Below are 26,456 nucleotides of genomic sequence, written 5' to 3' on the forward strand. Positions count from 1 at the left end.
CGACACTGGAAAACATTTCGAACAAATTCTTTTCTACCCTAGTTTTCCAAACTTTGATCTTTTTAATAAAACTTTTAATTATATCTTTTAAAGTAAATATATCGGAATTATTTCCTTGAAGTAACAAGTTGAGATCTTTAATTTCTCAAATATATCTTACAAATAACACAGCTTGGATAGCCATAAGCCATTTTGAAAAAAAGCAGCAAGTTCATTTTCGTTTGATTAAAAATTTTTCGATTTCGCCCTTTAATAACAATAATCTTCTTAAACTTTGATCGTTTGACAATCATCTTACTTCTGCACATAATAATAAAGTTGTGCTCTTGGAGTCTGTATCCTTACAGAGATTTGAAAATAAGGCTGTTAAGGGCATGGCTCTTAATAAAATTTATAATCTTAATAGCATACTGAAGCACATCGTTCAATTATGGCACTAATTTTTTTGCTGCAAGAGCTTCTCGAAGAATAAGACAGTGAGTAAAAGTTATATGATCACAAAGAGCAGCTTAAAACTATGATTTAAAACCAATTTTTTTTGCCCGTCATTGCTCTTGCACCATCTGTGCATATTTCACAGCAATTTTTTCATTCTAAATCTTCAGTTATAAAAAATTTCTCGACTTTACAATATATATGTCTTTCCCTGTAGTATGGTCTTTCATAGGACGACAAAATAACAATTATTCATCCACATTTTCTTTATAAACGTACCTGACATATTCTAACAACTGTGCCTATTTAGTAATATCCGTTGTTTTGTCCAACTGAATTGAAAATCTTGGGCTTTCTTTAATTATTGTAATAGGTTGCACTTATTGGCCCTTGTTAATATCAAAAATTCTATTCGCGACAGTGTCGTTCGGCAAAGGAATTTTTTGAATATCACCGCCATATTTACTTCCATGTAGTATTTCTACCATTTTAATAACAGCAGATAATACAAGATTTTCTCCGATGGTGAACTGCTTTTGATTTTCAGCAATACAATATGAAACTTCATATGACGCTAGTAAATATTTTTCATTAACGGTTATAAATTTTTCGATAGAATTTTTTTCTTTGTTTAAAGATTTATGCATTCTTTTAAAATATTCTATTGGTTTATTGATATACGAAACATGCTTCGATTCAAGATGTCTTTTTAACTTTGATGGTTTCATACTCTCGGCAGCCAATAATTCATTGCAGATCAAGTGGTTGTTCATTACCCTTACAATTTAAAAATGTAAAGCGAAATTGAAGAAAAGAATCATTATTTTTTTTTTCGCACATTAAATGCCTGTTTTTCAATACTTCATCCTGCCTGAGGAGGGTTTGTAGCGTTATCATCTGCGTCATTACCATTCTTGCTTAAGTTCAGCCATTTATCCCTGGCCAAAAATTATTATGATTCTAAAATCTAAAAAAATATATAAAAATAACATATTGCATATAATATTTGAATAATTACTGAATAAATAAAAATAAAATCTCGTTACGGTTGAACACTGACGATTATATGGCACGAAAATCAAAAGTAAATAAAAACTTATCACAGTTTAGTATTTAATTTTATCACGATTTAGTTTGTTTTTTGGTATTTTTTAATGTTATAACAATTTAATTGTTTTTTTTCATAAACTTTGTTTATAAACATAAATTTTGTTCATAAATAAAACCAAAGTCGAATGAACTTAGAAAGTTATTAAATGAAAAAAAAAGAGAACTCCATTGTGTCGTCCACAAATTACGTCAAGCCTTTAGGAGCGGAGGGGGTAGGCAATTTTTTAAGATTTGTTGCGAGGGGGAGAGGAGGGGGGGGGGGGAATTCTCAATTTTGTGACTCAACATTTTCTTTTTTTTTTTAGTTTTAAATCTAAAGAAGACTTTCGTTTAATTAAAAGAGTATCGGATCAAATCAAAACCATTAGTATCTATGATACTGAGGTATCTACATGTTGATTGTAAAATCAACTACGCCTAAATCTTACTTAATTGATATGTATACTCTGTTAACGGTTAGTTACAGCCTTTTAATGGATTGTTACAGTTGTAAAAGTCTATGTGCAGTGCACTTTTTGCTCTTTGACTTTATATGGTCGAAGTGCGTAAAAAACAAAAAAAACAACCTATGAGCACTAACTAAAAAAAATTGAAATAATATTGATACCGAGAGGTGAATCTGAAACGCTCGGTTTTCAAGCCTGAAGCGGAATCCTCTCGGCCACGCTAACGTTGCATGTTATGATAAAATTGTATTCATAAAATAATATTTTTGAATGTATAATATGTTGTTATGTGATAAAATGTATTATATATTATTTTGAATATATTATATATTGGAAGAATAGCTTTTTAAAATTGGTATCATGTTTAAGATAGCGATGTTAATTTAAACAATTTTACACGGAAATATTGGAGTGAAAAAAACAACATTAAAAAGACTGAAAAGTACTAATTAACTCAAAGAAGCTCAGAAAATTATTAAAAAAAAGACATTAAAAAGACTGAATAGTACTAATTAATTAACTCAAAGAAGCTCAGAAAATTATGAAAAAAAAGGAGGGGGTCAATTAAGTGTTACGATGCGTTACGAGGGGGAGGAGGGGGGAAGTGGTCAAAAATGTCAAAAACTGCGTGACGTAAATTATGGACAACCTCATTGCTGAAAAAAAAATTATTTTTAAACAAAAACACTTCTTCTTTCTTAAATAAAACAAAACAAAAAAAAAATGTTTTATGATTGCTTTTAAGCATTTAAATCTATGCTGAAGGCTTTTGTAAAATCTTAATGTTTTTGAGTAATGCATTAGCTTGCAAAGATATAAAAAAGGAGATAATTCTAAAAAAGTGAAAAATCATTTTACATTCTTTCAATTCAAAATTTAATTTTTAAAGCCATATGTCTCGCGATCCCAGAATTTTACTACACGACCCTATTTGGGGTCACGACCCATAGTTTAAGAAGGCCGTAGATAAATGATAACTAAACGTTGTAAATATTTTATTGCTTACGCCTGCATCACAACTTGTCAGGGAAAAAACTCGCACTCCTTTAAATGTTTTTTTCCAGATGAATAAACATTATATGGGTTTTATCTTAACAACATTTAGGTTTCTTAATATGAATGGGACACCGCCTCTCTCTGAAAGTCTAACTCCGCCTCTTTAGGTACTAAAAAAAATTATTTATTTATGTACAAAAGTAGTTGACTAGTATATATATATATTTCAATTTAATGATGAGCTTTTCTTTATTAGTGAAATTTCTCGTTTATCGATTATTGAAATTTCTCCCATTGCGTCTAGTGAAATTGTTCGATCGGTAACGGTACAATGTTCTTCTTTAAGTCTTGGATTGTCGCAACAGTTGTCATCGTATGAATTAGAGTTTTTTCTTAGTTTGAATGTTGATTTTCCTTGTAAGGAGGAACAATTCAGGATTGCTTCATCAAGTGTCTTTGTACATCTGTTACTTAAGTTTCTTCTGAGAGACGAGGAACGTTTCTGAGATGGTTCTAATTACAAAATGTATTGTTTAAATGTATATTAAACTCCGTTTAAACAAATCGCACACAAAAAAAAATAATAATAAAGCTAATACAATTTAAGAATATATATTAATGCAATTACTCGGTTTATTTGCTAGTAGGTAAATTATACTAAATTATTATGATGCACTGTTATAGCATACGTTGATATAGCAAAAATAAAATTCTAAAGTAATGTCTTTGTCTTTGCCAATAAATAAAAAAAAACCTGTATTACTTATACCAACCTTTGTACCCTAAGCTTTATACTACAAAAAACATTGTTCAATTATGTGTACACACAGGTGCTAAAATCATAGCACACAGGTGCTAAAATCATAGCAAAAGGTTTGTACATAGATGGTAGACTAGAGCGTCTAGCCATGATCATAGCATTCTTTACCAAAAAAATCACATGGATAATTTCTCCAACATATCTCAATGCTAATAAGAAAACCTAACTTAACCTGTACTCCAAAAAGTAAGTAAAGTTTTATTAGATAATATCAATCGTAAAGTGAGGACCCACTTTACGATTGATATTATCTAATAAAACTTTACTTACTTTTTGGAGTACAGGTTACTTTAGGTTTTCTTATTAGCATTGAGGTACTGCCCACGTACACCAAAGGAGTAGTACAAATGACAACCTAAAATGATTCAAATTCATACCTGAAAAAAATAAATGTACTTTCATTCAATACAATTTTGACAACTTTTACCGTTCAATTTCGAAAAAATTCTTCAAGATTCCTAAAGGAATGCAAAAAATTCAACAAAATTAATGAAAAATCATTAACCCACTAAAAAGTTATTTACCAAACCAGGATATCTTTTTTCAGGAAATAACATGTGGTTTAAAAAATCAGCAGATGTAACTATTCGTAGTTTCAACGGAGCCGAATTATGCAAACTAGTTGGTCTCTTTATCTAATCTACTGTTGCCAGAGAATATGGACTTAATACTTCAGGTCTATATAGAGATAATGGTCTTTGCTGCTTCTATAATACCAGTGGTCCCGGAAATTGGAAAAGTTCAATAAAAATTTAATTAATCAATTGAAAAAAAAAAAAAAAAAAATCTAATAAAAATTTTCTAAGACAAAGCATTACGGTTAGACCAAATTAAACCAAAATTAACATTACTGTTTGACCAAATTTAAAAACTATAAATTTTATTGACATCATATTTAACTTTTCAGAGAACTCTTTACAAACTTATAAAAAGGCAGGTGATAGTTTTTTAACATCAATTACAATCATCCACCAAACATCTTTAAATCGATACCGAGAATGATGTCTGATTGCATCAGTTATATATCTTCGAGCAATGAAGCTTTTGATAAAGCCGCACTAGTAGATTAAAGTAGCGGAAGAGTAGTAGCAGGTTTTTGGTTCCCAAAAATGCGGAAGGTAGCGGTAGCGCTTTCAAATATTTGGAAGCTCTGTTACATTTAACTGAGTCTTACTAACTAATTTGTTTTCACTATAATATTTGCTCTGCTTATTACATAACACGCTGTATTGAGCACTCTTAGAAATATTAAGATAGTTTCTCCAGTATATATATATATATATATATATATATATATATATATATATATATATATATATATATATATATATATATATATACTACACACCATAATATTTGATATACCAACATTCAAAGTTAGGAGTTAATATTTAAAATTACAAAGAAAATCAAAGGTGCTTTAATTGTGTTCTAGAATATAATTTACCAAACATGCCAAATATTATGGTGAGTAGTACATATATATATATATATATATATATATATATATATATATATATATATATATATATATATATATATATAGTTCTATAGTTTGTTGGCTTTAGGAAGAGCGGAAGGAAAAAAGTGATTCTTACGCCAACACATACGTCACTTTTAATTACTTTTGACTTTCGTCCAACATTTCCGTGTTGGACGAAAGTAAAAACCATTAATTTAATTACAAATTAATCGTTTTTTAAAAAAACCACAAAAACGCAAATTTAATTGACCAGAATGTTTTTAAAAACATTCTGAATGTTTTTATAACATTTTGAATGTTTTTAACAATATAAACAATGTTTTTATTTTTATTTTTTTTAATAAAATGTTTTTATTTTTATTTTTTTTAATAAAATGTTTTTATTTTTATTTTTTTTACTGTAAATCATGCGCGGAGTGTTGCTACATCGACTATCTTATAGCCTGACTCGCAAGGGAGTGCTGCTACATCGACTGACAAATAGCCTGACTCGCAAGGGAGTGCTGCTACATCGACTGACAAATAGCCTGACTCGCAAGGGAGTGCTGCTACATCGACTGACAAATAGCCTGACCCGCAAGGGAGTGCTGCTACATCGACTGAGGGTTTGGTTGGGGCAGGCAGTCTATCATTATTAAAAAAAAAAAATTCCGGTCTTGCATTTTAATTTTTACTTTTTGTCAACAAAATATCGAAAAAACTTTCGGACAACATCTAAGGGTTCTATATATATATATATATATATATATATATATATATATATATATATATATATATATATATATATATATATATATATATATATATATATATATATATATATATATATATATATATATATATAAATATACATATATATATATATATATATATGTATATATATATATATATATATATATATATATATATGTTACACACCTTTATATTTGGCATATGCTTGGTAAATTATATTCGAGAACACAATTAAAACACCTTTGATTTTCTTTCCAATTTTGAATATTACCACCTAACTTTGAATGTTGGTTGGTATACCATTGAATTTGCGTGAATAAATTAATTTCAAAGTTTTGTCTTATATCCCGGAAATTAGGCTTTGAAGTTAATTCATTTAAACAAATATAAAGCCATACCGACCTACATTTAAAGGCTAAACCAAGTGTATTAAAATTATTATTAAAATTACAAAAAAAATTTAAGATATTATAATTATATTCTAGAATATAATTTACCCAGGTTGTATCAAATGTTATAGTGTGCATGGTACTACCTTAAAAAGAGGGCGCAAAGTTGTAAATGATCCTACACGCCACTGTCTTTTTTAAATCAGATAAAATGAAAATTTAACTTACGCAAAGTGTCGTCAGTTCCTTTTATATCAGCTTCTTTTTTTTCAAAATCTTTATCAGGAACTTCACTCTTTTCAATGTTGTCTCTTAAAAAACGTATTGTTTTTGCAATTTTATAAATAATACAACAATTGCTTCTAGATAAATGTTTTCATTTGAAGCAAAAATAAAAAAAAGTAAGAAGTTTGAAACTAAGTAGTGGGTTTTAGGAAACTAATTTCCAGGGATGCGGAGTCCCAAAAGGACTCCAGCTTTATATCTTTATTTTTCTTAGATTCTGGTAACCAGAAGCTCTAAACATATTGATTGACTTATGATCTGCAAAAAGAAAAAAAATTCATGAGATTTAATGACTTGGAACTTCCCGCCTTTATACCTAAGTCCTTGCCGCCATTATACCTAAGAACTCCGGCTTCAAAAATTGATTGATTCTCTAAATATGTAATATGTTTAACCTTAAACCATATCGTTACTTTAAATGTAAAAGACTATTTTTATAGTTAATTTAGGGGTTTTTGTTTCTATTTTTGCAATATATTATCATTTTATTTAACGTCAGCGAAAAAAAATTTGCAGTTTTTCCGAGGAAAAACTTGAATGCAAAATAAAGCTCCGCCATTGCAAATAAAACTAAAAAAAAAAAATTCGCAAATAACAAAGAATTTTATATTATAATATGTTACAGAATATTATAATATGTTACAGAATAATTTTTTTTTATAAAGGTATTAATAGATTAATATTAAGGTAATAATAAATTAAAACTAATAACCTTAAAATAACTTCGACTACTCCTCCAAACATTAATACTTATAAACATGCAACCTTTCATTGTTAAATACTAATAACTTCTCGCAAAAACTATATGAAGAGAAATAGGAAAAAGTCAATGAATTTCATAATACTAATGAAGCATGTAATACCTTTTTAAATAAGTTTTTAAATAGGGGAACCTGTTGTACCTTTGACCACGTTGTACCTTTGCACAAAGGGACAAAATCGATTTTTTTGTGCCAAAATTATTTTCATAGTTTTTATTATTAGAATAACTATATATAAAATGCATAAATAAAGTAATAAACATGTAATTATATAATATGAAAACAAATATTAAAAAAAATTAAATTTTGGTTAAAAAATACGAAATATTTTTAATGGAAAAGACAACTTATATCAGTGTAAACATCAAAAGTATTACTTTTCAATGCATTTTTTTGTGATAAAATAACTTTTTTTATATTTATATTTACAGAACTTACATATTATAACAGTAATGAAAGATTTTGTTGGTATTCTTTGTGTACAAAACATCTTTTTTACATTTTCAGTATTTCTCATCAACTGACCAAGTTCAAAACCAATCTTTTGTTATAACTTTTTTTACTGCAAAAAGTAGCAAAATATTTATGATGGATGGCAATTTTCATACATTTAGTATAAGGTTTATATAATCAAATGTTTGGAGGATATTGGAGGATAGTTTATCTGATACCTAATAGTAAAGGTTAGTAGCAAAAAAAAATATCAAAAAATGTCTGTTTTCGATGCATAAAAACTAATGATTACACTTACGTTAAATTGTTTTTAAAAGTTTGAGCGAAAAAAGCATTGTTAATTAAAATAATATATTTTAAAATGAAAGTCAATTAAGTTAATTTAAAACAATAGTAGCGTAAAAAAGTTGATAAATAAAAAATGCGCTTTGGAACAGCTGTCAAGTAAACGTGTAAATAACCGCATAAAATAACACTTAAATTAATATTCAATGTTTTTTTAACTATACTTTTCCTCTATTCTAGTCGGTCAAAGGTACAACGTCCTTTTCTGGTGAAAGGTACACGAGATGGGTTTCTTTAACAATTATCGTCTTAATCTTCATTTATGGTCAGACATAATCATTCAAACAAAAAAATTATGTTGGGTAATGTTTATAATGTCGTAGATGAATCAAACAACAATTTATCACAGTTTTAAAATCAGATTAAGATTAACACAAATATTTACTTTTTAAGAGCCAAAACTTATGATTACTTGTGGATCGATACCATCTATCCCAAGTATGATGTTTTACGGTAAGAAAAGTTGTCATGGATTATTATTTCAAATGGCACTTCACGTTTTTTTTAAATAATAATAGTAAACCGACAGAGTAGAGTGACCAAAGCACAGTAAATCAGAGTGTGCCAAAATACCAAAAAATCAATGTTGACTTTGCACGGTGAAAGTTTGCCATAATGGTGAAGACATGTTCATTAGAGGAAATATATATTTAAATATAATTACATGTTTATTACTTTATTTATCATTTTATATATAAATATAGCTATTCTAATAATAGAAACTATGAAAATAATTTTGGCACAAAAAAATCGATTTTGTCCCACTGTGCGTGTGTGCTTTATTGCTTTTTAATGTAAAATTGTTTCTAGTATTATGGTAATGAAATAACTCCATTAAATTTTAATGCAGTTCACTATTTATTCTTGGGCCACTACTACAATTTTTTTTAATTTAGTTAGTTGGACAGCTGAATCAATATTATTGTCTAGTTCATTTTATTACCTAATTTCTGCACAGCTATAGGGAATTAAATGTATAAAAATAGTTAATTAATTCTGTTAATATATTTTAGTTTTAAAATGCCAAGGAGCAAGGTTAGTGTTTTTCGCAAAAAGATTTCCGAAACGGATATGCTTAATGCAGTGAATTTTGTGCTTCAACAAGAAATGAGTTAAAGTGAAGCTGCAAGACATTGCAAAATTAAAAAATCAACTTTGATATATCAGTTGAAGCAGTTTAAAAAATCTGGTAGTTACGAATATTTATATTCACATACCAAACTAAAAAAAATATTCTCAACAGAAGAAGAATTAATTTTGGTAAACTACTTGGCAGATGCTGGAATTATGCATTATGGACTTACATTAAAGCAGACAAGGTCCTTTGCAAATGAGCATGCTTTAGCAAACCATAAAAAAATTGAAACTTTATGGATAAAAAATAAATGTGCAGGTGAACAATGGCTGCAAGATTTTCGCAAAAGATATAATAACAAGATATCTCTTCGTAAACCACAACCTACAAGTCTTGGTAGATCTTCTGCATTCAATAGAGAAACTGTAAGAATTGTATATAAAAATTACAAAAATGTTTTAGAGCGTTATCATTTTGACCCATCAAATATTTGGAATTGTGATGAAACAGGAATTACCACAGTCCACGTACCACCAAAAGTTCTAGCTCCAAAAGATAAAAAAAAAATAGGGAGCATGACTAGTGTTGAACGAGGCAATAATGTAACAATGATTGCAGCTATTAATGCTACTGGAAATAGCATCCCACTATTACTTGTATTTCCATGTGCTAAATTCAAAGACTACATGTTAAATAATTGTCCTCCTGGAAGTGTAGCAGCAACTAATAAGTCTGTATGGTCAAATGAAGTCATTTTTGTGCAATTTCTTGAACATTTTAATAGTAATGTGCGACCATCAATTGAAAAACCTGTTCTTTTATTAATGAATAATCACGAGAGTCATATAAACATTTCTGTTATTGAGTTAGCAAAAAAATTGAGCATAGTTTTAATGACATTTCATCCTCACACAACCCATAAAATGCAACCTCTCGATCGTGGTGTTTTTGGACCATTTAAAAATTTTTATAGCAATGCCATGAATAACTGGATCATATCACCAGGCAGTGCTGGTAAACCAGTTACAATATATGATATATCCTTGTTGGTCAACCTTATCCGCATGCTTTTATACCAAATAATATTATAAACAGTTTTAAATGTACTGGATTTAATTCATTTAATGAAAATATTTTTACTGATATCGACTTTTTAGTTACAAATGTTACTGATAGGCCAATAGAAAGTACTGAAGCTTGCATTTCTAATGAAAGTATTGATGTTAAAATTGCTCCATCCAGTTTGCCATCAACATCATCTATTGTTTTTTGGGAAAATCCCTACTGTGAGTTTACCATCAAAATCATTTATTGTTTCACCTGAGATAATACGACCTCATCCTAAAGCCAAATTAAGAAAAACAAATACTTCTTTTTTTCTTTACACTTTTTTTACACTTTTTTTGCCGATACAAAAAAAATTTACAGTCGTAACTTATAAAAAAATAATTACATGACCGGGGCTAGAAGAAGACAAGTTTAGTCTTATCATTAAGCCCCAACAAAAGGGAGAGTCACGTATATTAACTGACACACCTGAAATTAAATTTATTCTAGATTCAAAATCTAATAACCAACAATTTAAAAAGTCTTCTTAAAGCAAAAGAAAAAAATGGCAAAACAGATTCTTTTTAGTCAGTCTGACCCTTGTTTAAATAATGAAAGCTTTGATGAAATTGATTTTGGAGTAAATATACCTGAAAATGAAAGTGAAATTGTTTCTGGAAATTTTTTAATTGTCAAGTTGGACGGAAAGAAATACTCAAGACTTTATGTAGCAGAAGTTATAGAAGTTGTTGGTATAGTTGTTGGTGTTGTACTTTTGACCAACAGACTTCTTTTTTTTAAACGCGGGAAAAAAATACTTCTTGATCGAATGAAAATAAAGTCCTAAGTATAATTTTTGGGCAAAATATGAGAGAATATTATATAGTTTGAATGGTTTAAATTTACTCAACAGACTACGCAAAAAATGCCTTAAAGCAAAAAGTGGTCAAAGGTACAACAAGTTTCCCAATATATAATGAAACATTTCCATATGAAATAATGAAAAAGAAAACAATTGCTAACCCTTGGATGAAAAAATTCTGCAGAGTTTTGTTCATCCAAAGGTTAGAAATGTTAACAGAGCTCTGGTAGAATACCCAAAAAAAAAAAAAAAACTCTATAATAAACTTCTCAAAAATAGTGGTATTGAAAACGAAAAAAAATACAAAAACTATAAATACTTTCTTTAACGCTTACTTAAATACGCAAAAAAACAACTTTATAGTAAAAAAATAAATGAATGTATATCTGATATAACAAAACTATGGAATGTAATTAATAATATAAAGGGCCTTAACAAAAGTAGTTCATCACTTCCTTTCAATATTACTATTAATGATGGTAATATTCACTGCCCTAAGCAAATCTCAAAAGAGTTTAACAATTACTTTACTAACGTTGGTCTAAATTTAGCTAGTAGTACCTCCAATTCAGGGCCGTACCGTGAAATTTTTTAGGTCGTTTTTGAAAAAAAAAGGCAGTTTTAAAACACCAAACAAATATCTTACTAAATTTACTTAATAAAATTTTCGTGAAACATAGCTATATTTTTTTTCTAAAAAACGTTTACATATACGAATTTATTGATCTCCGAATATTTTTTCTATTTTTTTACTGCATAGGCGTATAAGCAAGCTCCTTGTTAGAAAATGGTATCGATACAAAGATTAATAATACTTTGATAAATGGTTTAAATTTTTATTCAAAAACTAAACTTTTTTCATACAATTTTTTAGGATGTAAAGTAAAAAATAATTTTGAGACTTGTTTTCAATCAACAATTTCATTGAAGTGGATATTCGTGATGGCTATTAAACCAAGTCTATCTGCAGTCATACTGGCTCTCAACCATGTTCTTAATCTTCGCATTGATGAAAAGCTGCGTTCGCATTCTGTGGACGTTACGGGTAGTGTACATACGATCTTTAAAAGCTCAAAGAGACTAGGATATTGATTTTTATCGCCAATTTTAATGGTTTTAGCTAAAGTATTAGGCCTATCTTTAGGTTTAATAACATTTTCTTTTCCAAAACATGAACTCTTGATCTACAGCTTCTGAGTTTGAAAGATCACTTTTATACATTTCAACTAACTCATGGAGCGCAGTTATCTCCTCACTGCAAATTATCGAAGGAACCAAGCATAAAACCTTAACAGCAATGCAATTTGTCTTTTGGAATCGTATTTTGATTTCTGAAATGATGGTGTCGAGAAAAGGTATAATCAAGGCCCGCTTATAATATTCATGGGGACTCTATGATGGTACGTTATTTCTGTAGGCCTGTTTCGCAGTGATTCTGGGAATTGTTGGTTATAATTTACAAATAATTTACTTGCCATACGAGTAGCTTGTAGGTAAATTGCGTAAATTTCTTTTTCAACTTTTTTCCGTAGATGGTCCAAATTGTCAATTGTTTCTTGAATGTTACTGTATGCATACACAATATCAGTTGTGCGCCCTTGTAACCTCTCTGTTATATACGATAACGGGGGAAGTAAGCGGTACAAAATTATAATACCAATTATGAATTCGAACTTAGTGAGTGCATTAAGGAGTGAGTTAGCCTCTCTTTTTCCTTGTGCGTCCCAATCCATACTAAACTCTATATTGATCTGTTCTATATTAGAGTGTATTCCTAAGTAATCTCTAACGCCTCTGCCATAAATGGAATAGCTAAATAAAAGTGTTCATATGCGGCATCTCTTTCTGACCACCTTGTTTTGCACATTCCAATCAAAATTTTTTTTCTTTCAGTTGATTTACAACGAATCTCTGCAACATACTCCAGCAAGCTCTCTCTTTTCGGAGAGGTATTGAAATAAATGGATATATTTCTGTATACCTCCAAAATGTTATTGCTGCAACATCAAAAATACCATTTTTGATGTTGCAGCAATTGATAAATTCAAATTATATGAACTACAATGTATTACTTTTGGTGATTCTTATTAAATATAACTGGCAACACCTTTTTTTACAGATTGCATGTTTGGTGCGCCACCGTAACACTGGCCTCTACAAGAACTAAGATCAATTCCACTTTCGCTATAAAATTTCATCAAGCTTTTCCCAATATGTTTGCCTGTTATCCTTTCAAGTTTCAAAAAGTCAAGAAAAACTTCTCTAATTTATTTTTCTCCGTTTACGTATCTCATACATACTGATAGAATTTGTTGGTTTGCAGTTGTTACCTCGTCTGCTGAAATTGAATGGTAGTTTTCAGCTTTGATTTCATTAGTTAGCCGCTCTTGTATACATTTCTTTCCAATTTTATCAATTAATTCATTTTGACTCTTGGGGCCAAGGTAGCTGACATCTTTGCGAAATGGTGTTTGTATATGTGCATTAAGTTCAGCGTTATGGTGAGCTATTTCTTGCACAACGGCAAGAAAGTTTCCAGGATTACCTTTTTGGTTTGAATTTTCCATACACTTTTCATAAGTTCCACGAAAAGTCCTTGTTTCCCCATCAAATGCATTATTCTACCTAATGTTTCAACAATGTACGGGTACATTTGCTGTCGGTTTTTAAAGTGCTATCGCTTTGTAATGGAATGGTTTGTCTTGGATCTTCAAACCGGCAACAAATGCAATTAGCTTGTTTGATAGCTTCTTTATGGTATCTATTGCCTATATGTAGTTTTTGTTTCTCTAGAACATTGTGCGATTCCTTATATCCACAGTTAACAAAAGCTCCCAAAGATTTTTTTTATCCTGCTATAGAAATAAAGTTTAGTATATGCAGTAAGCTGCGTCTTCGCTTTTGCTGTAGACAAATCCATTTTGTAAATATTCTTCTTTACAAGCGCGTTTGCAACCATGTTTTAATGTTTTGGGAAATTAAGAATGTATCTTCTGTTTTAAGTTATTCGTAAACATTTTGTATATTTCATGTGGTGCTATTTCTTGATTTCCGCGCAAGAGTCCGTCAATATCATATCGTTTTTCTTCTTATTTAAAACCACATTCTTTTAAATTTGTTTGGTCTAGCATGATAAGTTTTTGTTAACATTATTATCATCTTTAATGACTTCCTCTTTTTCTTCTACTAATATTTAATAATAAACTTTCAGATCTTAAACTACACCAAAATTAAAAAAACTTGTGTAAACATTACAATAAAAAACAAGTAATAACAAAAGCACTATCATAAAAAAATTTAACGTTTAGTTAATATCTATATCTATATTTAGTTAATATCTATATCTAGTTAATATCTATATCAAGTTAATATCTATATCTAGTTAATATCAAACCAATCAAACTAATTATTATAAAAAGAAGATCGAAACAACTTTTTTACTTAAAATATCCAGCTAACGATTTGCATTTTTTTGCAGCATTTTGAAGCTCTTTTCTATCAGCTGCTCGTTTCCTAATTTGGTTAGGCATGTTAACTCTATCGTTTGCTTTTAAAAGTGAATTAGTATTAGTAGAGAATTGTAATTACAATATAAACTCTGGAGAGACTATTTTTCATTTATCAGTTACAGAAGATTTCACAATGCAATGACTTGTAATGACGCCCTACGTTTGTGAAACAATGAAGTAAAAATTGTTTCATGAGAATGATTCATAAAAATGAAATTATTGTCATAAAAAATTTGGTTAAATATTTTAACATCGAGAAGAGTCTAGAAATAATTTTTGGCGTCAAATTAAAAAAGGCACTTTGCATAAAAAAAGGGGTCGATCGCACCCAACGACCCCTCTCCCCCTCCCCCCACGGTACGGGCCTAAATTGATTCATTTAAAATCTATTTAAGTTCATCTATTAATAATTTATTATTTGATAGCGAATTAATGGTAAAAGAAATTAAGGACGCTTTTTCATATTTAATAACAAATAAACCTCCGGGTTTTTGATGGAAAATCAACTAATATAGTAGTTTCAAACAAAAAAAACATCACCTTTGTTTTATATTCTTTAGCTTTCAATAAATGAAGGAATATTTGCTGATATATTAAAAGTAGCTAAAACTTCTCCAAATTATAAAGGCAACAATAGTTCCGATATCTCAAATTATAGGCCTATATCCGTATTATTTGTTGTCTCAAAAATATTTGAACACGTTATGTATAACATAATTTATAGCCATTCTGTAAAAAACAAACTTTACCCCAAACAGTTTGGTTTCCATAAAAATACTTCAACTGAGCATGCAATTATTGAATTAGTTAACGAAATAACCAACGGGTTTGATAAGAAGTAGTTCACACTTGGATTTTTATAGATCTGTCCAAAGCATTTGACACAGTAGATCACTTCATACTTTTAGAAAAGTTAAATTACTATGGTGTAACGAACTAAAGTTTTAGTTAGATTTAAAGTTACCTTACTAACCAAAAACAGTATTTAGTCAATCCAGATTCTGGTACATTAAATATTTTGAGTGGAGTTCCACAAGCTTCAACTCTCAGCCCTCTCCTATTTCTAATTTATATGGACAATTTCTGTAATGTATCTGCAAAGTTAAATTCAATTATGTATGCTGATGATACTAAAATATTTATGTCCAATAATGAAATTATTCAGCTATATGGAGATATAAATATTGAATTGATGAATGTAAATAAGTGGTTTAGAAAAATTAAATTATAAAACAAATTATTTACAGGTAATCCAAGGATAATGTTGATGGGTTTTAGGTCACAGATCATGGTAAACTTTAATTTATAGAATTGAAAATATAAAAAAAATCTATTTCAATACATTTTATCTATATTTTTATAGGAAAAATATAAAAAAAACATTTTTTTCAATAAACTTTGACAAGAATATATATATATATATATATATATATATATATATATATATATATATATATATATATATATATATATATATATATATATATATATATATATATATATATATATATACATATATATATATATATTCTTTGACAAGAATATATATATAAATATATATATATATATATACATATATATATATAAATATATATATATATATATATATATATATGTATATATGTATATATATACACACATATATATAAATATATATATATATGTATATATATATATATATATATATATATGTATATATATATATGTATATAAATACATATATATATATATACCTAATATATATATATATATATATATATATATATATATATATATATATATATGTATATATATATATATGTATATAAATACATATATATATATATACCTAATATATATATATATATATAATATATATATATATAATATATATATATATAATATATATATATATATATAATATATATATATATATATATAATATAAATATATATAATATATACATATATATAATATATATATATATATATATATAAATATATATATTATATATTTATATATATATATATATATATATATATATATATATATATATATATATATATATTTGGCTATATATGTCTTTGGCTTCTTTTACATTGAACCTTAGTTTTCTTTTGACAAGAGCTCAATATCTTTCAATAGGACGTAGTTCGGGACAATTTGGTGGATTACAGTGCTTTTTCAACGAAATCTGCTTTATGTTCTCTAAGCCAGTTTAAAGTTGTTCCAAAGTAGTGACATGATGCTAAATCAGGCCAAAATAACGGGTTACCCGTGTGTGTTCTTAAAAACAGCAAAAGACGTTTCTTGAGGCATTCTTTTATGTATATTTTGGTGTTAACTGTTCCCGCAGTCACAAAGCAAGAGCTTCTTTAACCACATTCATAAATTGCTTGCCAAACTAAGAATTTTTTTAGCGAAATTTTGCATTTCAATGCATTTATAATCGGAATTCAGTTTTTTGCGATTAATTGTTGAATAATATGTGTCCTGGAAGAGTTCGGAAATATGCAGCACAATAAGTTTCATCGTTAAAAACTAAACAAGATTTTTTGGCACATAAATTTTTATAGAGCAGCTTTAAACAACGATTTGCGACATTTTCTTACTTTTCTTCACGACGTAAACTTTTTTCGTTTTGTAACATTTATGGCCTCAATTTCTCTTCTTTCTTTGTATAGTGGAAGCACTTGTCCTAAATTTATTCGCTAAAGTTCGAACAGAAATCTCCGATTTTCTGTCTAAGGCATCTTTCACTTTTTTTTACCAAGATCTCATCTAACAAAACATATATATATATATATATATATATATATATATATATATATATATATATATATATATATATATATATATATATATATATATATATATATATATATATAAGTACCGGAACGTCGTTCCGGCTCAATGATATCACTGGAGCAGTTGCCATCTTCTTGTTTCATTCTTCCCAATTTTATATAAAATAAACTTGATGACAACCATTCAACAAATAATTATCAACTATTAAAAAATAGCTGTACCTTTCTGTTTAAAAAGTTTGTCTTGCAGCTTCCACAAATTTTAATCGTATAAAAATTTATGTTTTAAATGAACCCAAAGTTTACAAATTATTTTATCAACCTAAAGTTTACAATTTCTTTTATTACCTCTTCAACTAATGAACTATATTTATCCAAAAAAATAAGTTCTTTTGTTCAAAAAAAAAAAAGGCATTTTTTGTCTTTAATAGCATAACAGAAAAATATCTATCTCTTATTTTCGGAAGTAAGCCTTGCACTTTGCAAACTTATTTTAAAAAATGTGCTTCGGTTAGCATTTTCTATATTAGATTGCATTTATTATATAAATCAATATTCTAACAAACTGTTTGAACAAACTACCTGGCAATTATATTTACTGAGACCTGTTAGACAACAATTTTGATTTAAACACACACCAGGTGTTATGAAAATTGAAACAAAAGTACTCTTAAAAACGCCTCTAGTATCTCCTGGTTTTTTTTTTTTTTCTCCGTTTATTTAGCCGTACAAATATTTACAAGTTCCGTGTTTTATAATATATATAAAAATGGCAAGGATAAAAAGAAGACAGATTTGTCTTATCACCAAGTCCCTTGTTTTTTCCAGACATTTATATAAATACATTGTAACTAAAATTAAAAATTAAAAATGAGAGAAAAAAGAAAAATGTTTCAAAGAAGTTAATATAAAATGCAAAATAGTTAAAGTCTTTCAAAGTTGTTTTTAATACAAGTTAAGGAAGTAGTTTTTTCTCAATAACATGAAGATTAACTTACGGTCATGCAATGCTATATATATTCAAATTTCAAAGTTATTCATTAAAGTAAAGTTTTAATAAATCATTCAAGAAAACCAAAACCAAACCAGATGATATACATTTATTTGGTACAAGTTTGATATTTCTAGATTGTAGAACAATGGTCCAGAATGTGAGAAGCGGTGTGCATTTGATAATAATCTAATTGCATGTTTTTGTTTGCTAAATAGCTTTTTTGTCTTTGACTTATTGGTGCTGCACCAGGCAATGTTTGCATAATTCAGATAGGAATGAATAAATGAGTAATAAATGTATTTCAAACATGATTGATCTATGGTTGAGGAAAAATAATTAAAAAATAATAATTGCTTTATATTAAATATCATAATTCGTTCCTAGATTTTAAGTTTCATTGAAATATATTTTGTTGCTCTAAAGAATAAGCAATGTAAATTCTAGAACCTGCTCTTTTTTTGAACGTTTTACTATTTTAAAAATGACTCAAAATCAATTTAAATAAATTTGATTTTCAATTCGTTTTCCACGACTTCTTTCTCGTAACTACAAAAAAGAGTGGTTTATAAACCTGAAATAAAAATAGTTTTACCTAAATATCTTTAAAAAAAATCAGTGTCATTCCTAATCACCAAAATTGTTACATTATTACAAATCTTGGTTACTACTTTGTATAGAAAAATAAAAACATTTTTAAGGCATTAATTACAACCCCTTGGAAATCCGATTCTTTTAACCTAATTAGTCATAGTTATATTAACTCGATATTAATTATTCGAAGTAGTTATACTAAAATCTGTACCATTCCATTTACGCAAGCCTTCTAAGCATCTTGCAGATATCTGTAGGTATATTTTTATTCCGAAAGAAAAATATATTTTCTCATTTAACTTTTTTGTGCAAAAATCTAAAATTTAAAATTTCTATTAAAAAATTTAAATAGTTTTCTTGGCACGTTTTTTAACTTTTAATTTTTACTAATATTAAAGTAAAATATAGTTTGTAACGCTAGATCATTTTAAACACCTGATAACTACATTATAGGTTAATGTAATAAAAGAAATTTTTAATTAATTACACGGTACATTTAGTGTTAGTTAAAGGACACATCTATTGTTAGTATAATTATTATAACTAACAACAGGCATTACACTATGTTTTAAGCCTCAAAAGTTACGTACAGCTATTTTTTATTTGCGTAACTACAAGTTAAATCTAAACATAACAAACCTTTTATATCTTCTATACATCAAAACAACTACAATGATTACCATAACCAAGGAAACACCGGCGCTAATTCCTCCGGCTATTATAATAATGCCATTATTCCCAAGGTGCGCTTTGGCTTTATTCGAATCCATGAACTCGACAAATTAAGTTTTTGTCAGTTAAGATCAGAGATTAATAACTATGTACAAATTGATTAAGTATAACAAATAAATAATTTTGTTGTTTATCTTATTACTACTTTATTTGAACATTTGCTTTATGTCAACATTTGCTTTTTTAAAGAAGTTAAGCTTTCAACTGTTTAATAATTTACATTAAACATTACGGTGTTTTTTTTAAAAAAATTCTGATCATATTTAATATTTTTTATAATTTTAAACATTAAGCAAAGAAATAGGAAATTTTATCTAGTCTCTAGATATTTCGTTTTAAACATTAGGGATGAATATAGAGGTTATCATTGCCCTGCGCTCACCCATTGTATTTTAACAACTGTAGATAAACATCTTTAAAAAAACTGAAAAAAAAACTAAACTTATTCAAATATCTAAAGTTAAAGTTCTAGTTGAACCAAGAGAATCGCAAATTCGTCACTGACTCTAGCCCAATAAGCGAAGTTGGCAAGGAAGGAGGCGTGAAGTTTCTGGGTATATGTTCATCCGCGGTGCTCTGTGATTAGACCGATTGATCTTCTTGCAGCACTTTAATATCTAAAAAAACATGTAATTTTATATATGTACATACACGGTCGTTTACAAGCGCTGTTTAGGTACCCATGCGTAAGAAAATACGAAAAACTTTTGAACTTTTAAAATGGCTACGGTTCTTAACAACAGAGAGTGTTTTATATGGTAACTGTTCATTTGTTGATTGATTTGTGAAAACTCAATGTTGTAGCCTTATTTGTTATATAGATCAATACATGAATACAGAAATTTCACAAAAATATAAATAAAAAAGAGTAAGAAGAATCTTAGCGTGCTTAAACTTTATTTTCAGTTAATACCTTTTTAGTGTAAATCAAAGATTTGTTTATTTATTTGAAATCAATTTTCTAAAAATCTGGTTGTAGAACTTCAATATATTTTTTTAAACTTCAAATATTCTATATTTATGATTATGATTATGAATGTTCTATATTTATGCGACAACTAACTTGCATTACTTTACACTTTTCGACGTTGAAATTCACAAGGCAATTGTGGAACCAATTTACAGCGCTGTTGGTGTCCGCTTACAGTTTTTCATAGTCAGAGGAAAATTCATTGACATCGATAACTCATATGATCTTGCCATCATTGGCGTATAATTTGGTATGGTTAAAAGAAGTCTGGTGTTGAACCTTTTGGCAAAGTCATTAAATAATAACTATTATTAACAGTTAATTATGTCAACTAGGTGTCCACGGTAAACTGCTTCAGTTAAAATGTTACGGGATTCAATCAGGTTTGTAAGCAAGTGATGTACAAATGTATGTTAAGGCTTTGATACTTGATTGTGTACAGTGTTTCGTAATCCAATCTATGATTTTCCTTCCCGTCACCTTGCACGGTATCGGTGAGAGGCACCAGCTTGTAGTTATAAGTCTCGACTTTTTTTTTTTTTTTTTGAGGGTAGACATGATATTAGATTTGCGTTGAGATTTTAATACTCTTTAGGGAGTTGTTAAATCTTAGCAAATAAAGTTAATTAATTTAGTTTTTTTTTAATTTTGTTATTTAAAATTGTTTATAAATTTTTTTCAGAATAGTAATAAAAGCAATTATGAGATTTATGAATCTATGATTTATGAATATTTGTGCGGCCGTGGCGAAGTGGTTAGAGCGCTTGCTATATAAGCAGGAGATCCATGTTCGAAACGACCTCTGGACATATTTTCGCGTCACAGTAAGGATGGAGGCATGAACTTCCCGGTTAAATGCACTTCCGCGGTGCTCTGTGACAAGACTGTTAGGACATCTTGGGACACCTAGAAAAAAAAAAAAAAAGCTTTGTTATGATAAGACCTTGTGTCTTCTTCAATATCGTCAATATAAAAAACAAATCAAACTTTTTTTTTTGGTTGGTCCCTACCAACCAAAGTAAAAAGTAAAAGTAAAAGTAACTTGTTATGCATATTAACAAGTAAATTTATTTTGAAATTCATCAATAAAAACAATTTTTTTTTACTATAAATAATATCTCATGTTTTTTGTCTTTTGGCGCCACTATTATCATGGCGCCCGGGGCACATATGCTTCTTTTGCCTCTCCCTCAATGGCCCTGTTTATATATATATATATATATATATATATATATATATATATATATATATATATATATATATATATATATATATATATATATATATATATATCTATATATCTATATCTATATATCTATATATCTATATCTATCTATCTATCTATCTATCTATCTATCTATCTATATATATATATATATATATATATATATTTAGATATATATTGGGGCACCGAGAGCTTTAACGCCGCCCGGGACAGCGACCCTGATTGGCGCCCCTATTTTTCTAAGCTTACCTTTTAATATCAATGAAGGAATAAATATTTATGACTATTTTATGAATGAAAAGAAATTTTAGATTTATATATATATATATATATATATATATATATATATATTATATATATATATATATATATATATATATATATATATGTATATATATATATATATATACAGTATCGGACAAAACGAGTGCAACCAAATAATGCTAATTTAGTTTCTTTATATAAAAGTGCTGCATTTTTTTAATTTAGAGAAATAACTATGTAACTGTTTAGAGACAAAGTTCTTCAAGTTTTATTCATCACAAAGTTCATTATTTGTACACGAAAATTAATAAATTAATCAACAGTATTAAAAAAAGTTGATTCCCTTCTGGACAAAACAAGTACAACTCGACAAAATGTTGACCAAGCTGTATTTCGCTATCAATATTTCGTGGCGAATCCTTTGTTGTCGATCACAGCCTTGCATCTTTGAGGCATAGATTCGATCAGATGATCAATGAAACTTTGTGGAATCGCTGCCCAGGCCTTTTGGATTTGTTCAAACAGTTGATCCTTATTACGAACACCTTCACGATTAATTCTGCGGTTGACGATCTCCCACAGGTTCTCGATAAGGTTGAGATCCGGAGATTGAGGCGGCCAATCCATCACCGATAGGTGGTTGTCTTGAAACCACTGCTTGACTACTTTTGCAGTGTGTTTCGGATAGTTGTCTTGCTGAAAAACCCATTTTATTGGCATATTCCATTCAGCATGAGGTAACATCTTTCAGAATATTTTTATTCATGAAACGGTCCATTATTCCATCGTTTTGATGTATTGGACCTAGACCGTTAGCAAAAAAACACCCCCAGACCATTACATTGCCTCCACCATGCTTCACGGTCTTATGGCAGTAACGTAAATCGAGGCGTTTTCCGGCCGGTCGACGTACACGGCAAATGCCATCGCTCCCAATGATGTTGAACTTCGATTCATCACTGAACAGGACAGTTCGCCATTTCTGCACATTCCAGTCAATATGAGATGTAGCAAACAGGAGTCTTTTTTTCTGGTTTTATAGTGAAATCAGCGGCTTCTTTGCAGGGCGTCGAGAAAACAATGCGGCTTCAACAGCACGTCGTCTGATTGTTCGGTCCGATACAGGCAGCTCTAATTGCTTTTGTATCTCGACTGATGATATCCAGGGATCCTTCTTGACGAATCTGACGATCATAGAATCCTCTCTAGAAGTGGTGGAACGCGGTCTTCCACCTTTGTTATCTGCTGCCAACTTCCCCGTAGAACGATACTTGGAACATAGTCTTGATGCGGTCCATTTTTTCACGCGATATTTATCACAAATACTTTTTTGTGACATTCCACTTACGTAATCGTCAATAGTTTTCTTTCTTAGTTTCAATCCAAGACTGTCGAGAGCCATTTTTGCACTTGAAGTCATAAAAATAATAAAAATAAATAATCACGCTTCTCAAGGCTTACCGTGTTACATTTACCTTGTGATGTTACAATAATGCTCTGTGGAACACAACGTCTTGGTTGGATGTGGACTGTATTGATGTAATGAAACACTTGTTGTATTTCACTTCTTGTATTGATGTTCTTCGATAAAACACTTTGATAAAACTTACTTCGATAAACTGTCTTAATAATACTGACTGATTGACTTCCATATACTGACTGAACTACATGTTGATTTACATGTCTCTTATATATTAAAATGAACCTGTGTGAACCTGTTCTGGAAGATTCTAGATGCTTCTTTTCGATGTTTCTGGAAGCTATTGGATGCGTCTGAATGCTTCTGATTGTTTCTGGATATTTCTGGATGCTACCGGATGCTTCCAGATGCTTCTTCTGGAAACTTCTGGAAGCTTCTGCATGCTTCTGGAAACATCTGGATACTTCCTTTAATTATTAAAAAACTTCCGTGACGTTGACACGGACCAGACTTAAGAAAATGAAACAAACCAAAAAAGTTGCACTTGTTTTGTCCGCTGCAAAATGGCACTTGTCAACGAAATTCTGCCTGTGTGCTGTCACTTGTCAGCTGATTGCTCATGTCATGGCATGCTATGACTCCAGACTCCTGAACGGTTTGCTGTGGTAGTATAGTTCGTTTCGTTTTTAAGACATGTAAAATTAGGAACACTTTTTAGCATTGTTCGATGTTGGTTGCAAATGTTTTGTCCAATACTGTATATACATATAATGTTTGTAACGTTTATGTTACAAGAATATATTCATAAAAAGCGTTATTAATTGTGCCGTGAAATAATTCTTTAAACGAGGGTTGTCTTTGGATTTTCATACTAGCTATCCATTTATTTATTAATAACATTACTTATTTGATAAAAAATTTGATATATATATATATATATATATATACATTCCTTTGTTGCTATAGGCGAATGTTTTGTTGAAAGGCAAAGTTATTTCCGAATCTAAATTTACGAACAGAGGGCTTCATATTTTGATTTAAAATGGTATATACGAATTGGCGTTCATTGTTGATTCAATGAAAGTTAATTTGCCAGCTCCTCACCACGCCATTGATCCCCGCATTATGACATTTCTATCACTGTGTTTTACTGTCCATCCTATGAGATTACGTTAAATTTGGATTCATAACTCCAAATTACTTTCTTCCTGTACTCATTTGTCTTGTAAACATATTTTTTTCCAAATAATAATCTTTGTTCCATATGTCTTAGAAATCCTTGCTCTTGGATTCTACTTCGAATAGTTTGAGCTGAAATCATGATTTTGTGGTCATTTTTAACTTTGTCTGCAATCTTTTTAGCAGCTTCAAATTTGTTTTGTTTGATTTGAATATTTCTATCAATCTTTTGCTTCCAATATAACGTTTGTGTGCTTTTAGTGTTTTTAAAAACAAAAATATTTTGGTAAAATCATGCACAAGTACATAGTAAAATCTTTATAGCAGTAGTACTCTTGGATGTACATGTAAGCTTTTTACAGTTTTTAAAAAACATGAGTAAATGGATAGGGTAAACTGGGGTAAAGTGAGCTTCGGGTAAAGTGAACTACTTTTCAATATTAAAAATTATCATGTTTGAAAAACTTTTTGTTTAGTAATTTAACATTATTTTTGCCTAATACAACATTTTAAAATTAAAAAAAATATATTATATTCAAAATATAGCTTTTGTTTTGATGTAAAAGCCATTTTAAAAAACGAGTTTTGCTGAAGTTTTAAAAATACGTAACCAAACTTTGCAATAGTTTTTACTAAATTTAAGATTTGTTATTAATAATGCAAATATCAGCTGTATTATTTATATACATTTTGAAGATAAAATAATAAAGTATCTCAATACTCTACATAATGAAGTTTTTACATTTAATAAGACAGTTGTCATTTTGATGTAGGGTAGATTAGGTAATATGAGCACCTTGGTAATATGAGCATACTAAAAAAATTTTAAGATGTAAACAGTGAAGTTAAAGTTACTTTGTATTTTTTGAATCGATTTTATATAGTGATAATAGAAATTAATATAATTAGCGTAAATTTTAATACAGTAATTCTCACTTAATTTTTGTTCAAAAATCTCACGATGCCAGTTTGCACGTATTTTCACACTGACAGTCATAGTAAGTGAAAACTATGTAAAAATAACAATAATATTTTAATAAACCAATCAATTTCTGCTAGTGATTTCTATCGGTAAAGATATTTCTATCGGTAAAGACAGTTGTCATTTTGATGTAGGGTAGATTAGGTAATAATGCATTTATAAGTTATGTGTTACATAAAAATAAAAATAAAAGAATTTACATTTAAAACAAATAATAGTAAAAATTTCTTTATTTGTTATCATTAGCGCCAAAAATTTCCTTGTAGTAATTATAAAGTTTAAATATGCATACTCATTAACACTTCATCTAATTAAAACGCTATTAGATTTTTTGCGTTGTTAAAGTATTATTATAACGTATGAATGAGTCTTTAGCGCGAAATTTTGATGTTAAAATAATGAAATTTAATTTTTCATAAAGAAAAATGTATTAGATAGAAATTCGTTTCATTTTTGTTTGAAAAATAATGCATAGAAACACTTAGTTTTGGCTTTATTTAAAGATACCATTTTTGTGTAATATGAGCATGCTCAAATTACCCAGTGTTTTTGATTGAAATTACCC

General features: G+C 28.6%; 1 protein-coding gene across 1 annotated transcript; it reads right to left on the reverse strand.

The window, feature by feature from the left end:
• Positions 1–3,191: 3,191 nt before the first annotated feature.
• Positions 3,192–19,981, reverse strand: LOC124819225 (uncharacterized). The gene is made up of 3 exons (XM_065817045.1): positions 19,759–19,981; positions 6,640–6,722; positions 3,192–3,500 (listed from the first exon to the last, which is right to left on the reverse strand). The coding sequence occupies exons 1-3, from the start codon at positions 19,887–19,889 to the stop codon at positions 3,214–3,216; spliced, it is 501 nt and encodes a 166-aa protein (XP_065673117.1). The 5' UTR covers positions 19,890–19,981; the 3' UTR covers positions 3,192–3,213.
• Between the last annotated feature and the right edge of the window lie 6,475 nt (positions 19,982–26,456).

This window comes from Hydra vulgaris, chromosome 14 (assembly GCF_038396675.1).
Source record: "Hydra vulgaris chromosome 14, alternate assembly HydraT2T_AEP".
Classification (NCBI taxonomy): domain Eukaryota; kingdom Metazoa; phylum Cnidaria; class Hydrozoa; order Anthoathecata; family Hydridae; genus Hydra; species Hydra vulgaris.